Source organism: Hyperolius riggenbachi, chromosome 3, assembly GCF_040937935.1.
Source record: "Hyperolius riggenbachi isolate aHypRig1 chromosome 3, aHypRig1.pri, whole genome shotgun sequence".
Lineage (NCBI taxonomy): Eukaryota > Metazoa > Chordata > Amphibia > Anura > Hyperoliidae > Hyperolius > Hyperolius riggenbachi.
The window spans coordinates 430,115,770-430,132,496 of NC_090648.1; the positions used below are offsets into that span (position 1 = coordinate 430,115,770).

A 16,727-nucleotide genomic window follows, 5' to 3' on the forward strand; every position below is an offset into this window, starting at 1 on the left:
GTCAGAAATGGCTTCCCGGCGACACTGGGCCCGAGCGCAGTACTGTCACGCCGGCCTCCGTGATGACGTGAGGCGGCCGACGTGGTGACGACTGACGTCAGCTTTCAGGAAGAGGAGCCCGACACTCAGGCCTAGTGTCGTCGGGAGCCATTTCTGACCAGCCCCTGGGAGAAGAGCCAGATGGACATCGAGGGACCTCTCGACCTACGGTGGGCTGGAGAAAGCCCCAGGTAAGTTCAGATTTTGATTTTAATTAGAGCTCGGTGTCCCTTTAACGCGTTAACTGAAATATTTTTCACAATGCACTGCTATGGAGAAGCCAGGAGGTTGGAACGGTACATGATGGAGCAGGAGGGGTGAGGAGAAGAATTCTCTGTGCCTGCACTTAAAGGACAGCTGTAACGAGAGGTATATGGAGGCTGCAATATATTTCCTTTTAAAGTGGACCCAAACTAAAAATACAAGATTTCAGAAATAAAATCTATTTTCTAAATTATAATAATAAATAGCAGCCTTATATCAGCTGCATGATGACCAATATAAAATATTTTACATTTATTGGAGAAACTCCTCCCTTCCTTTCATATTGCCGGCAAATAATCCGGCAAACTGGTGGAGTAGATGGTGTCCAGCAAAGGAGGAATTGCTAATGGCTGCCACCTGTATAACTCTTGTTGTGCAAAGAGGAGGGTGAAAAGCATGCACTGAAATGCTCATAGGCTTGAAGGAGTGTTTATTTATCTTTGTATGTGTCAGAGTGGTGCAACTAAATATTTTGAATTAAAAAAATGTTTGGTTTGGGTCCGCTTTAAGCAATACCAGTTGCTTGGCTATCCTGCTGAGCCTCTTCCTGTAATGCCTTTAGCCATAGACTCTGAACAAGCAGGCAACAGATCAGGTGTTTCTAACATTGTCAGATCTGCCAAGATTAGCTGCATGCTTGTTTCTGGTGTTATTCAGACACTATTGCAGCCAAATCGATCAGCAGGACTAGGGCAATCTGGCACTCTGAATCTTAGTGATGCATCAGGGCTACTGTACACAAACTAGACACCACTGATGCCTCTAGCACCCCCTTATCAACCACTAGGGCTGAGCTCTCAGAATCCGAATTTCGAGTTTGGCGTTGGAATTTGGCAGTTCCGAATACCTAATTCGATTTTCCATTGCAGTCAAAAGGGCCGACTTCCACGGTTAATTGTAAAGCCCCCGTACAGGCTATCATCAAAATTTGCCATTGTGTTTTTATTTAACTCTTTGCACAAATGGGTAAGGGGTACTGTGTACCCCTATACTAGTTTCTCCTGGGGAGGAGGTGGGCCTCCGCTTGTTGGACAAGAGCTCTGGGGGAGAGGGGAAGGCTTGGCTGCCCCTCTCCTCCAGAGCCCCCCATACCCATGGACCATGTGGGCTGGTATAGCTCAGGATGCAAAGCCCCACATGGGCCACATGGTCAGGCAACTGGTATTGTTATAAAAGGAAAAATCCATATCCTTCTCAGTTTAGGTTCCCTTTAACATACTTGGCACATTTGGTGATAGCATTTATGGGGGCTTTACAATTAACCGTGGAATCTGGCGCCAATTCAATAGAAATGCACTCGGAACACGAAATTCATTTTTTTTTGCCTGCGGTACACCAAATTTCGGCATTCAGCTGTTCCGATCAGCCCGATCGGCCACCCCATTTGAAAACCTCACATGGATGTCGAGCTCCAGTCCTCAGGGTACGAGGTCTTCACAAATTAGCTCTTCAGCTACTGCCTCCTTAGCCATGGAGGGTAGCACACAAATGTATCTATGGTTATAAATCGTATCTCAGTCAGCCTGCCTCAATTTTGCCATTGCCAATGAGAAGGAAGCTTGTCATCACCCCTCCCACATTCCTGCTCCTCACTAATTGGCTGAGGTCAGTTCAGTGTGAAGCTGCTGAAATACGATCTATGCTGTGCTCATGTAAGGATCCGCTCAGCTGCCTGCGCAGTTCTCAGGCGATTAAGTTCTCACTCGGTTTCCTTTGTTGTGTGTCCGCCGTCGCAGGTGGGCGGCTAGATTGGTGGACATACATACATTCCTCATCTGTGCTTATTCGGTCTTGTGTCGCTGTTAGCAACCGCCATCTCCGGCGATTGCCTTCTCACTTTATCTTCCTGGTTGTGTGTTCATCGTCGCAGGGTGGCGACTAGATTGGTGAACACACATACCCTGTGTCGCTTTGATCTCTCTCTTTCAGGGCTATCTTGCCCTGCGTTTCTTCCCTTCGTACAATTCCTGTCTCGCGTCTGTGGTAGGGCAGATGAGCTGTTCCTCTGCACTCCACAGCTCCACCTGCTGACAGGAATTTCCCTCTACAGGTGCGTTGCACCTTTTGCTGGGTTCCCTCAAATTACACGCTTGTGGAGGATTTCCGCAGTGTCAGCGCATGTCCTGTGCGCTGATCACGGAGAGAATTCCACAATCGTTACAGCTCACAATATGTTTGCAAAGCAAGCTAGCTAGGACAGTGCAGATTTTTATGCAAAAAAACCCACTAAGGGCCCATTCAAACTTGAGCGGGAATCGAGCGATTCCCGCTCACGGCAAACCGCTAGCGGTTCTGCAAGAACCGCTACACAATGTAGCGAGTGGCAGTGTTCTCACTGCCGCGGTTGCGGTTAGCGATAACCGCAACCGCGCTGCATGCAGCGGTTTGCCGGCGACGAGCGTTCCGCGATTAGCGATCGTGATTAGCGTGCACAGCACGCTAATCGCGATCGCTCCAAACCGCCACAGTGTCCAGTGATTTTTCCGCGCTAATGGCGGGAAAATCACTCCCGCAAACCGGCGTTCTGCGGTTCTAAGTGTGAATGGGCCCTAAGGGAGGAAATGACCTCCAGGATTTGCTTCAGTCAGAGGGAATGCCAGGAACAGTTTTCTAATTACTGTATAAAATTTGCTGAAATCCAAACGTGGATGGTACAATACATATGTAAGTACTATAGAACAAGTAGTTATCTACTTGTTTTGTTTTGTTTTTTTTCCTGGGATAATATGGCTTTCCCTGCTTAAGTGATCTGTGAAGCAGATTGTAAGGAAGGGATAAAGGTGTATTAACCTTTTTTTTTTTTTTTTTTTTAATATCCTGTAGCGAGACAAGGTCTCGCTACATGATAGCCGCTGCTCAGCGGCATCCCCCCAGCCAAAGAACGGGATCTCCTGGAGTGCTTCCCCCGTCGCCATGGCGACGGGCGGGATGACGTCACTGACGTCAAAGGGGACTCCGATCCACCCCTCAGCACTGCCTGGCACTGATTGGCCAGGCAGTGCACGGGGTCTGGGGGGGGGAGCTGCGGCGCGACGGATCGGTGGGGAGCGGCGGTGATCTGATTGCACACGCAGCTAGCAAAGTGCTAGCTGCGTGTAGCAAAAAAAATGCAAATTGGCCCAGCGGAGCCTGAGCGGTGCCTTCCGGCGGCATAGCCCGAGCTCAGCTCGGGCTTACCGCCAGGAAGGTTAAACCTGATCTCATCTGGGAAATGTGCGTTTGACAATAGTTCAGGAAAGCTTTTGGCTAGCGTACAAAATGTGTTGTAGTCTTAAAACTCACTAGCAGAACTTAAAGTAATGCTATGTGTGTGATCCCACTTGGGGGATGTGATTGTTAAAAAGCACCCATGAGCATTCCATGAGCAAGAGCTTTAAAAACCACAAGTGCATAGAAAAGTGCTGCTAGTGGGTCCCAAGCCTCAGACTTTATTGCCATCTTTGTCCACTCTGGGTTGATTTATCTCACTTTCTGTCACAATAGGAAGTTGGAGAAAATTTGCGGAGAGGAAGGAAGGTGCATACCCACGCTATGGCAATTGATGCAATTACAAGTGCACCACTCGTATCTTTACATCCCTACTTTCTCCGTCAGCAGCACTTCACTTCCTAGTCTTTACAGCGACTAGATTTTTTAGCAGGGGGGGGTTGGTTCTGAGTGAGATAGAGGGGGCAGGCCAATATTGGGAGGCATTTCGCATTGACATTGCAGCAGACATTGGGAGCACAGCTTAGTTAGAGGGTGATCTGGGGCAATAGCAGCCAGGTCAGGGGCCTTCTGGGGAAATTTGGCTGCAGCAAAGGCCCTCTAATGCTGCTTTTTGGTTGGGGGGCCCCCATTTTTAATTTTGCCCAGGGGCCCCGTTGCAGCTAGAACCATCCCTGTTTGTTGCACCTTTGGCAACAGTTACAGCCTCAAGTCTTTTTGAATATGATACCACAAGCTTGGTACACCTATTGAGCAGTTTCACCCATTCCTTTTTGCAGCACCTCTCAAGCACCATCAGGTTGGATGGGAAGCATCAGTGCATAGCCATTTTCAAAGCTCTCTAAATGTGTTCAATCATATTCAAGTCTGGGCTCTGGCTGGGCCACTCAAGGACATTCAAAGAGTTATTTTGAAGCCACCCCTTTGATATCTTGGCTGTGTGCTTAGGGTTGTTGTCCTGCTGAAAGATGAACAGTCATCCCAGTCTGAGTTCAAGAGTGCTCTGGAGCAGGTTTTCATCCAGGATGTCTCTGTACATTGCTGAAGTCATTTTTCCCTTTAACCTAACTAGTTTCCCAGTTCCTTCTACTGGAAAACATCCCCACCGCATGATGCTGTCACCACTGTGCTTCACTGTAGGGATGGTATTGGCCTGGTGATGAGCAGTGTCTGGTTTCCTTAAATAATTTAACTCTTGTGTGAATGCCAGGTGTCAAGTTTGATCTCCTCAGACCAGATCATTTTGTTTGTAATGGTCAGAGTCTTCAGGTGCCTTTTGGCAAACTCCAGGCAGGCTGCCATGTGCTTTTTACTAAGGAGTTGCCTCAGTCTGGCCATACTATCATACAGGTCTGGTTGGTGTATGGATGCAGAGGCGGATCTAGAGGGGTGCATATAGGGCTCCTGCTATAGGCGCCCTTTGTCACTCACCTCCTGGGGGGGGGGCGCATAAGTGGACTTCTTCAAACGCTCCCTCCCAGATCCTAGCACCTCCTGGTTCATTCGCATGGTGAGGATTTAGCAAGCAGCGAGCAACGACGTGTACAGTAGGAGACACTTCAGTGCTGCGTACCATTCAACTTCCTGCTGCTTAGTTATTGGCTCCCAGTGTTGACTCGCATCCCCCTCCTGATTGGCTGCGTGGAGCCCTGCTGCTGCTGCAGGGGCTGATGGGGGCTGGAGAGGAGAACATTAGTGATGGGAATTCCGGCTCTTCTCAGAGAATCGGCTCTTCTGAATCGGCTCCCATTAAAGAGCCGGCTCTTACGGTTCTTAATTAAATATCACTAGACACCACTCAGAATCGGATTAAAAGCCCCGCCCCCGTCTCCATGCCAACTCCAGACTACTTCTCTGACTGAGACAATCCCTCCTGCTACTGCTCTGCTCCGTCCCAAACACTCCTACAAGCTGCAAGAGGAGGACTACATCTCCCAGAATGCCTCAGCGCCCTTTTTTACGGAGCAAAGCAGTGATAAAAGAGGCGGCTGAGGCATCGGCTCTTCTCAGAGTGAGCATCGGCTCCTCTGATTCACTTCAAAGAGCCGGCTCTTAGAGCCGGCTCGTTCGCGAACGACCCATCACTAGAGAACATGAGTCTGTGTAGCTGCAGCGGCTGGAATGACACAGACAGGCAGCGAGTGAGTACTTATTACTCTCAGGCAGAGACTGTCAGAGAGGGAACTCATATAACAGAAGCCGGTGTTACCGGCCACTGCTTTTCCTATAATTAGCAAATTCAGATGGGAGACCTGCAGCACTGGGCTGCGACACATGCCCTGCCCCGCCTCCTCGAGCACGTGTTCTATGGCTGCGCAGTAGCAATTTTTTCTACAGTGCAAGTGCATAATGCTCCCGGCCATGGGAGCGCGATGGAGGAGACACGCGGCACAGGGTCGCACATACAGCTTTCAGAGGGGCAGAGTGGCTGAATGGAGCAGGGCGGAATGACAACCAGGGACCAGAAGGACTTCAGGAGGCTAGAAAAGGCCCCAGGAAAGTAACTGGCAACATTACATTCTCTTAAAATCTTTCTTTAAGGCGGCCACAAATGGTCCAATTTCCTGTACGATTAACTGTCTGAAAATCGGCCACAAGTGATTGATCAGGAACACTATGGAATCGATTAACACGATCGGATTGGATCTAGCAGATTTTAATTCCCCATTAGTGTTCCCGGACGATTTTCATCCATTCTTCAGGAAACTGGACCATTAGTGGCTGCCTTTGGTTCCATCGCTCCCTCTGCCCACCCCCCTCGACATCTTCTGCAGCACTTTAGTATGTAGTCATGTCACTGACTGTTCTCAAAGGAGCTGACGATCAAATACCACCTTAGTCAGTCTAATGACTTACCATATTATTGTTATGCATTTATATAGCACTGACATAATCTACTTAAGAGTACATAGTCATGTCACTGCCTGTCCTCAGAGGAGCTCACAATCTAATCCTACCATAGCCAGGGCCGGATTTGTACTTACCAGTGCCCTAGGCCTGCTGTCACCAAGCGCCCCCCCGCAACCACCACCACCAGAAAACATTCTGGCCAACTATCTGACTAGTGATCACTGGTTTGAATGGGCCCATTTCAGTTGTGCTGCTGTGCCCCTCATTGAACAAAGAATCAGTGGATGCTCTCTGTCCTCTCACGATGGAAATTTGCGCTCCTGCCCAAATGTGCACAGCAGCCGATAGTGTTCTGGGCATGCATACTTGAGAAATTACGGTGATGTATGATCGGTACTTGTCAAGAATGCATAACACTATACTGGCCTCGGTTGCTGTGCACATCTGGGCAGGAGCAGGAAATTACAGGGAGCTCAAGTGGCCAGAGCATGCGCTGCTTCTTTATCCTCTGTGAGACTGGCTGCAGTCAGAGCCACATACAGGTGACAGGGAGCGCGAGTGGCCAGAGCATGCGCTGCTTCTTTATCCTCTGTGAGACTGGCTGCAGTCAGAGCCACATACAGGTGACAGGGAGCGTGAGTGGCCAGAGCATGCGCTGCTTCTTTGTCCTCTGTGCGACTGGCTGCAGTCAGAGCCACAAACAGGTGACAGGGAGCGCAAGTGGCCAGAGCATGCGCTGCTTCTTTATCCTCTGTGAGACTGGCTGCAGTCAGAGCCACATACAGGTGACAGGGAGCGCGAGTGGCCAGAGCATGCACTGCTTCTTTGTCCTCTGTGCGACTGGCTGCAGTCAGAGCCACAAACAGGTGACAGGGAGAGCGAGTGGCCAGAGCATGCGCTGCTTCTTTATCCTCTGTGCGACTGGCTGCAGTCAGAGCCACAGACAGGTGACAGGGAGAGCGAGTGGCCAGAGCATGCGCTGCTTCTTTATCCTCTGTGCGACTGGCTGCAGTCAGAGCCACAAACAGGTGACAGGGAGCGTGAGTGGCCAGAGCATGCGCTGCTTCTTTGTCCTCTGTGAGACTGGCTGCAGTCAGAGCCACAGACAGGTGACAGGGAGAGCGAGTGGCCAGAGCATGCGCTGCTTCTTTATCCTCTGTGCGACTGGCTGCAGTCAGAGCCACAAACAGGTGACAGGGAGCGTGAGTGGCCAGAGCATGCGCTGCTTCTTTGTCCTCTGTGAGACTGGCTGCAGTCAGAGCCACAAACAGGTGACAGGGAGCGGGAGTGGCCAGAGCATGCGCTGCTTCTTTGTCCTCTGTGCGACTGGCTGCAGTTGGAGCCACAAATAAGTGGCAGGGCAGAGCAATGGAGAGAAGCCCATCCAAAACAGAGAACAGGTAAGTAGCAAACATCCTGTCAAGACCCACTTTGGATGTTTGGTTGTAATTAGTGTGGACCTGAACTCAGAACTTCCTCTCTGCTCTAAAAGATATGCAACAACATAACCTTTACATAAAAACATTTTTGTTACAGCTGATACAAATCCTGCAATAAATAGACAGTGTGTCTAATTCCTACTTTCATGGAAGCAAATATATTAACATCTTGTGCTTTAAAATAAGATTATATGCTGTGGCAGTCAGGTGACACAGGGAAGATATCAAATTTGTGATTAGACACAGATGTGGAAGAATTCGAAAGGCTCTCTAAATACATACAGGGTGCATTTCTCTGTTTTCCTTCTGTCCTGTGCAAGAGTTCAGCTCCACTTTAAAGCATCTGAATGACATTTATTTATATTTGCTGAAAAATCTACGTATCTCTTTTGAATGCTGAATGTACATAATAACATATTGGCAGTATACAGCAACAAAGTATGAAGAAGGCTTATTAGCAGAAAGATTACTCTTTTTCTTTTAAGCCAATAAATGGTATCATCCTGATTAAAAACTCTCTGCTTTTACTGCTGGCTAAGATGGTAGAATGCTCTAATGCTACAGGAAAGAAGAGAAGAAGGATGCCAAACCATACACACTAGCATAGAGGTAGTAACAGCTCAGGTGACAGTGACAGTTTAGCAATGAAAGGGAAGCATACAGCATTTTTATTCCAGGCTGCAGCAGTTCTCATAGATGGTCGGAGCTGACGGACAGAAAATGAGTCAGGAAAGAGTTAACTTAAGCAGAGACGAGATCACTGGCTAGGAAGGAAAAAAAGCAATAAATTACGGCTAGATAAGAAAGTGTAATTTACAACTGCTGGGGTCAGTCAGTGTCACAGCTGTAAAAAAGAAGGCAAAGAAACTAGCAGAAATGTTTGTGAATGCTTGCATTAGAACTCAGCTGAACTTAGTTTTATCTGCTTTGTAATGTAAATCCCTGGTATTTCTCACATCCACTTGTACTGTATGTCGATCATAATTGGATCACCAGGTAACAGTTATGATTGATCCTGATTGTTATAACACATCAGGAAGTGAGAGGTGCGGGGATTGGGGAACTCTGGAATTCAGCTATAAGTGCAGAGCAGGGCACTGGATGGCTGCGCTGTGGGAACAGAGGAGATGATTTACTTTGACATATGACCTCTTCTCTCTCCAAGTCCTGCCGCCCTTCTGATCTTATCTGATTTTATCGCCCTAGGCCGTGGCCTTTGCAGAAATCCGGGCCTGACCATAGCCAGTCTAATGTCCTCATCTGCAGCACTTTAGAGTACTTAGTCATGTCAATGACTGTCCTCAGAGGAGCTGGCAATCAAATACTACCGTAGTCATTGTCTAATGTCCTACTATATTATTATTATTATTATTATTATTATTATTATTATTATTATGTGTTTATATAACACTGACATAATCTACTTTACAGAGTACATAGTCATGTCACTGACTGTCCTCAAAGGAGCTCACAATCTAATCCGTACCATGGTCATAGTCTGTCGGGGGGCGCAAATTTCAGTGTTTGCCATAGGCGCAATTATACCCAGATACGCCCCTGTATGGATGGCTCTCCTCTCTCCGCAGAGGACCTCTGGAGCTCAGTCAGGGAAGTGACCAAGAACCCGATGGTCACTCTGTGAAAGATCCTTCTCCTCAGATTGCTCAGTTTAAATAGCCAGCCAGATCTAGGAAGAGTCCTGGTGGTTTCAAATTTCTTCCACTTACGGATGATGATTGAGGCCCCTATGCTTATTGGGCCCTTCAAAGCAGCCGAAATTTTTCGGTAACCTTCCTCAGACATTCCTGTTTTCATGTTTCCTGTCTTCACATTCCTTTTACTTCACGCTTGGTTTGTGCTCTAACATGAACTGTGAGACCTTATTTTGACAGAAGTGTGCCTTTCCAAATCCTGTCCAATCAACTGAATTGAATTTACCACAGGTAGACTCCAATGAAAGTAAACCAAAGTCGGATTAACCACTTTATCCACCACTACAGTATATCTACTGCTACTGTACGTCCTCTGTGACTTCAAGCAGTGGCTGGATGGTGTACTGGTTAAGGGCTCTGCCTCTGACATGGGAGACCTGGGTTCGAATCTCGGCTCTGCCTGTTCAGTAAGCCAGTAATTCAGTAAGGAGTTCATTGGGCAAGACTCCCTAACACTGCTACTGCCTACTGAGTGCGCTCTAGTGGCTGCCTCGCAAGCGCTTTGAGTCCGACAGGAGAAAGGCGCTATACAAATACTGCCATTATTATTATTATTATTATCTAAGCCACGAGTCAGTAGATATACGTCTTGTGGCAGAAGCAGTGCTGTGCAGGATTGGGCTTGCTCCTGTGAATATTTCTGGCACTATCTGATGCAGCACTAATTGGTGAACTGGAATATGTTTCCTGAGCTAATGAGATTGATTTTTACTATTAAAAATACTTTTATTTCCTTAGTTCATAGTGAAAAATACACTCTGTGGCATTATTTCAGAATCAAATATCTTCATAAATTGAAACAGGAACATAATCTAAGTTTTGTGATGACACGAAATTTGTGTTTATCTACAGTAGCACTTTTTATTTTTTAACTGGAATTGGTAGAACTGAGAAATGTTTTTTTCCTTTTTTCAATTTATTTTCCTTGTTTTCCCATTAAAATTCATAGAAAACAAAATTGTTGCAATAAATGGCATACAATGAAAGCCTTGTTTGTCGTGAAAAAAAAGATACACATTTCATTTCTGTGTCATAAGTGGGGATAAAGTTATTTCTGATTAAATAAGGACATAGCTAAACTGTCAAAACTGCTCGGGTCCATAAGTGGGAAGTAAGGTCTGGATGCGAAGTGGTTAAAGTAAAGATTTAATACTTACCTGGGGCTTGCTCCAGCCCCATAAGCATTTCTGAGTCCCTCGCCGTCCTCCCACTGTCTGCCGTTCAGCCGCAATCAGCCTCAGTAACTTGTTCAGTTGCATCAGTGAGGGTCTTCTGTGGAGGACAGCGTGGGAGGAAAACGAGGGACTTAGAAGTGCTTATGGGACTGAAGGAAACCCCAGGCAACTATTAAATCTTTTCTTTAATCTGTCTCTGGCTTACTTTGGGCTGCACAAACCTCTCAAAAATGATCAGGGGGAACAGGATGCACCTGAGCTCAATTTTAAGCTTCATGGTAAAGGCTGCAAATACTTGTGTTTTTATATTTAATACATTTGCCAAAACCTCAAACTTTTTTTTTTTTTTTCCCATGTTGTCATTATGAGTTGTGTGTGTAGAATTCTGAGGGGAAAATGAAATTGAATCAATTTTAGAAAAATGGGGAAAAATGTGATGCTGTGAATACTTCCTGGATGCAAAAATACATATTCTCTAGCAGGGAGAGATCTGCTGCTGATACTATATATTTTTACAGAGCAGCTTTTGGGCCATCCTAACAGCCCCGTTTCTATTGGCGTGCGATGCATGCAATCGCCTGGGGCACCGGATTGTGCGGCAGGAGGGGAGCGCAGCGTCAGGGGGAGCGGGCATAATGGGTATCTCACTTTAGGAAGAAAAAATCACTCGGCACTCAGCTGTTCAGTCTGGGGGTGGGACTAGCTCCTTGAAATCTGCGATAGCTTCACCCCGTTTATTGACACCCCATGTTGTTGGGCTTCTGTTTTAGCAGGGGGAAGTGCATCAAGCGTTGGTTAGTGCAGGGCACAAATGGAACACACTGGTACTTGAAAGAAAAAGCTGTGCACCTTCCTCGCAAACTGCTTTTATTTAGGCCTTCAAACAGCCAGCGTATGCAGCATACATATGAAACAGAAATTGTCAATGTTTGTCAAACCTGGATTCCATGGAGGTGTGGAGGTGGTTGGGGAAGAGGTGACCAGGGGATGTAAGGACGGCACTACAGCCGTTTCACGCCGTCTGGCGCTTGCTCACATGCGTGTGTCCTAAACGGAGCAGCACTGTACGGCTTCCTGTATAAGATCCTGAAGCCGCGCCTCCAGCGCTGCCCCATTGGTGTAGAGTGCCTGGGAGTGAAGGTCGGAGGTGAGGGGGCGGAGACTTGCCGCTCAGCGGCGAGAAACTGGTGTCTTACTGGTGTCATGGCAACCTGTTAGCATAGTGACGTAGTGATCGGCTGCGCAGCCATATGTGGGTGAAAAAGTGCCTTCATATTTGCTTTGTGCATTACCCATCAGGATGTGGAAACCTGAACATACGAAAAATCACTATTTAGCATAGTGCAAACAAAACAATGTGTTCTAAATCGCAAATGTGCATACATAAGGTGCATATAACGTTGCTGACATTGTGGCATGGCCGTGTCCAAGCCTGGACACCCCAGTTAAAAACCCTATGTTTTATTTCATTGTCCCCTTCTCACATAAAAAGGGGGGATCACCCCCCTATACCAAACCCAATGGGGCTCCCATTTTAAAAAAGACCAGGAGGTAAAACTATGAACATTGAGACCTTTTGGGGCGTATTCGCCTCCAAAGCTGGATGCATAAACTCCCTTAATTTAGTTGCGTTGTCTATTAGGGAGAAGAGCCAAAGTAAACCTTGCTTTGAACAACGAGGTTCAGAGGTTACACCACGTGAAGAGTGAGGGGAACACCATACAAAAAATCAAGAATAGGGGAATCTTAAGATGTGAGACCCCCAGGGTGCCACCCAGAGATGGGTCCAGAATGGACCGAACAGTTCAGGAAATCAAGAGGGGACAACAGAGGCGTCTCGGCGTCCCTAAGCAGAAAGCGTCTCCAAGACCCATGGTCGGCCTCTGAAGGCGACCCCGTGATATCCTATACCATTGTTTGCCTCACTCCAAAAAAGAGCAGGCAGGCAAGGATACGTTTGAACTACTGGTATTCAGTGTTATTAGGCACAGAAACTGTTGCAGCGAAATAAGCTGACGAGTATCAGTTACTTAAGATAGAATTTAGTGGGGAGTCTGGTCCACTATTGGGGACCTGACCATTGCATATTGCAATTCCTATCCCGACCTAGGGTAAAAGATGGAGAAGCCAATCCATGTGGAGCCTGCCCAAAGCACCATTGAGAAAGGGGTTTGAATTAAGAACACATCTGGCCAGTCCAGAAGGTGAGAGGAGGAAGGAGAGGGGGGAAGAAAATGCCACCAAAATGGGAGACCACAGGTCCAGATAGCAGAACAAGGGAGGAGGCGGGTGAGGGGGGGAAGATTTGCTTTGGTCTGATATGGGTCCCTAGGGATCCAAAAAGCATGAAAGCTCCAGTCTGTCATTTAAGCCTAAGGGTCCCAGGGCCTCTGCGCGCAATATGACCCGCGACTCTCGTCTGGTAAGCTCTCGGTCGCGGTCGCCTCCCCTACGTGAAGAAGAGACCTGCAAGAGGCCCGCAAATCTCAGGCATCTGGCCCTACCACCGTGTACCTCTCTTACATGTTTGATCAACCTCGGACATCCTTTGCCCGATTTGATCGATGCAAAATGCTCCCCTATCCTCTTTTAGAGGACGGGTGGTTTTGCCTACGTAATAAAAAAGGCAAGGGCAAAATAACACGTAGGAGACAAACTTGGTTTGACATGTAATGAAGGTTCTTACCTCCCACTGCAAACCACCCAGTCTGTAGTTGGTACCCTCCCACATGTTCCCACAAAACTTGCAGTTGCCACACTTGTGGTTTCCCTTAGGGCGTCTGCATGTTAGCCAATTCTGGACGGGAGGCGTACAAAACTCACTGCGAGTCAGGGTGTCACCCAAAGTTGGGGCCCTCCTGAAAGCTACTCTGGGGGAATTCGGAAACACCTTCTGAAGTGTGGGATCTCTCGCTATTATCCCCCAATTTTTCTTGATAACTTTAGTCAACCTCCCAGACATTGGGGTGTAGTCGAAGGTGAACGTGAATGTACCTCTCTCCCCACTTTTAGAGCCTCTAGTGAGGAGTGAGCTCCTGTCTGCTTTTCTTGCCCTGTCCTGGGCTGCTACAAGGGAGCGTTTATCGTATTTTCTTGCCTCCAAACGTGCGGTCAACTCCTGTGCCTGTACCTCAAAGGTATCTAGACTGGAGTTGTTCCGTCTCAGACGGAGGTACTGGCCATATGGCAGGGAGGTTTTGACGTGCTTTGGATGAAAGCTGTTCCTGTGTAACAGGGAATTCACAGCTGTGGCCTTCCTATAGCCTTCGCACACCAAGTTTTCTCCATCGGGCCTTATCTTAAGGTCTAGAAAACTGATGGAGTCTTTGCTTACTTCAGAGGTGAAGCGCATGTTCACTCGGTTGTCGTTAAGATACCCCATGAAGGCCTCAAATCCCTCTGTGTCCCCCTGCCACACAACCAGCACGTCGTCCACATATCTGGCCCAAACTTTGATGCTGTGCCTGTAGGGGTTCCCGGAGGTTGCCACATAGTCCTCCTCCCATGCTCCGAGGAAGAGGCCTGCGTAGGTACATGCCACAGAGGTTCCCATGGCCGTCCCGGACGTCTGGTGATACCACCTTCCATCAAACTGAAATGCATTGTGTGTCAAGATAAACTTCAAACAGTCACAAATGAAATCCTTGTACCCTTCGTCCTTACTGGTCCTGTCCAGGAACCTTCGAACCGCCCTCAGGCCCCCCTCGTGGGGTATCCTGCTATATAGGCTCTCCACATCAATTGTGGCTAGTACACAGCCCGGATCCCACACAACACTTTCGACCAAATTGATCGTGTCAAGCGTGTCGGCCAAATAGGCCGGGATCCCCACGAGCAGGGGGCGTAACAGATGGTCTAGGAACCTGGACAGGCGTTCTGTTAGTGAGCCACACCCTGAGACTATGCTAAATAGTGATTTTTCGTATGTTCAGGTTTCCACATCCTGATGGGTAATGCACAAAGCAAATATGAAGGCACTTTTTCACCCACATATGGCTGCGCAGCCGATCACTACGTCACTATGCTAACAGGTTGCCATGAAACCAGTAAGACACCAGTTTCTCGCCGCTGAGCGGCAAGTCTCCGCCCCCTCACCTCCGACCTTCACTCCCAGGCACTCTACACCAATGGGGCAGCGCTGGAGGCGCGGCTTCAAGATCTTATACAGGAAGCCGTACAGCGCTGCTCCGTTTAGGACACACGCACGTGAGCAAGCGCCAGACGGCGTGAAACGGCTGTAGTGCCGTCCTTACATCCCCTGGTCACCTCTTCCCCAACCACCTCCACACCTCCATGGAATCCAGGTTTGACAAACATTGACAATTTCTGTTTCATATGTATGCTGCATACGCTGGCTGTTGTTTGAAGGCCTAAATAAAAGCAGTTTGCGAGGAAGGTGCACAGCTTTTTCTTTCAAGTACCATAATGGGTATCTCGCCTTCCTTCAGCCGAATAGCTGATCCCACGCAGCTTCAATGTACTTCCTCTCCAGGCGTCCGTCGCATGGTAACAGCTCCCCCTGTGATGTGACTGAATGTCGTCACAGGGAGCGCAGCTACCAATGAGACAGATGTCGGCAAAGGAAGGACATTGAAGCTGTGCAGGTTTGGCTATTCGGCTGAAGGAAGGAGAGTTATAACTATTATGCCTGCTCCCCCCGCTGCGTTGCACTTACCTACCTATCTAGCCTATACTGCTGGCAACTATAAGGGCTACTCTATACTGGAGGCACCTACGTAGCCCACCTATACTGCGGCCACCTATACCTGGCTCCAAGGGGAGGGAGGATTTTTACACCCTCACCCTGGGTGAGATTTAGCCTAGAAACTGGCCTGCATACTAATAAATTCACAACACATTGAAGAAAACATTCACAAATGTAAGCCATTATCTGCATGCACACATATGGTCCGCACCTCCACAGTACCACAAGGTATGTCCTTGACAGGTGGCAGAGGGGAGGAGGAAATTAGAAGAGAAAACCAGTAAGTCTGCGCATGCGGAGAGCAGAGCGGACCCATGGACTAAGTTATACCGGACAAACAGAGGAGGGGCTGGTGAGTCTAACCTCAGTACCAAATATACGTATGTATGCTTAAAGGCTTAACCACAACTTCTGCTCAGGGTCCTTTTAACTATGATGTCCAGAAACTACCCAGCTACTATAAAGCCCAGCTACTTCTCTGATCTTTTGGGCAAGCCAATGTTTTCTGTAGGAGGGCATGAATCATAGGGGCCAATTCTTTGGCCGCATAGTCTGGGACATTTGGTGGTCCACATGGGACATCTGGCATCCCACCTGGGACACTGGCTGGGATACATCTCTGCCTGGAATGTGGGACCCTAATGCTGGAACATGTCCCAGGTAAACTGGGACATCTGGTCACTGTATATTCTGGTACCAAATCTTGCAGAAACAGGAAGTAAGAAGAAATTGCCAACAAGAGCACAGATGTTGGATACAAGTACTGCAGGGTTTTTTTTGTTAACCATTTCCTACTGTAGCCAAGAAAACAAACTTTTAAACTTCTCTTCCTTACTTTACTATTTCGCCTATTACTACAAGCACCTGTCAAGTCTGGCTCTCTGGGTGCTTTTAATAACTTTTGCACCTGCTGTTTGCAGGTGGAGAGATGCCGATCATCTTGCAGGAAGTGTCTCTTCCTATTATTGAGGACAACATCTGCAATTCTGCACTACAGAACCTAAGCCTGGAAGAACTGCATGAAACTATGGTGTGCGCTGGCTACCCTGAAGGTGGTAAAGATACCTGTCAGGTGGGTTCATATGTGTTTGAATAGAGCGAGAGAGGGGTCAGACCACATGAATCCTCTTCAGTGTGTGCCTCAATCCAAGCTGTTTTACTGTACAACACATAGAGATGTCTATGGGAGATGTCACATGAGTCTATGAAATGCTAATAATTTTGAGCTGATGCAAAATTTTATTTTTTATATAGCCTGGAACTCTACCAAAATCATCAGCTACTGCATTTGATTGGTCCATATTCAAGCTGCATACATTTGCATGACATAAACTGC

General features: G+C 47.8%; 1 protein-coding gene across 1 annotated transcript in view; it reads left to right on the top strand.

The window, feature by feature from the left end:
* Positions 1-16,727, top strand: part of OVCH1 (ovochymase 1) — a 237,084-nt gene that overhangs the window by 66,421 nt on the left and 153,936 nt on the right. The window contains exon 6 of the mRNA XM_068273718.1: positions 16,312-16,463. Coding sequence (XP_068129819.1) covers positions 16,312-16,463 — 152 coding nt within the window. The remainder of the gene's footprint in view (positions 1-16,311; positions 16,464-16,727) is intronic.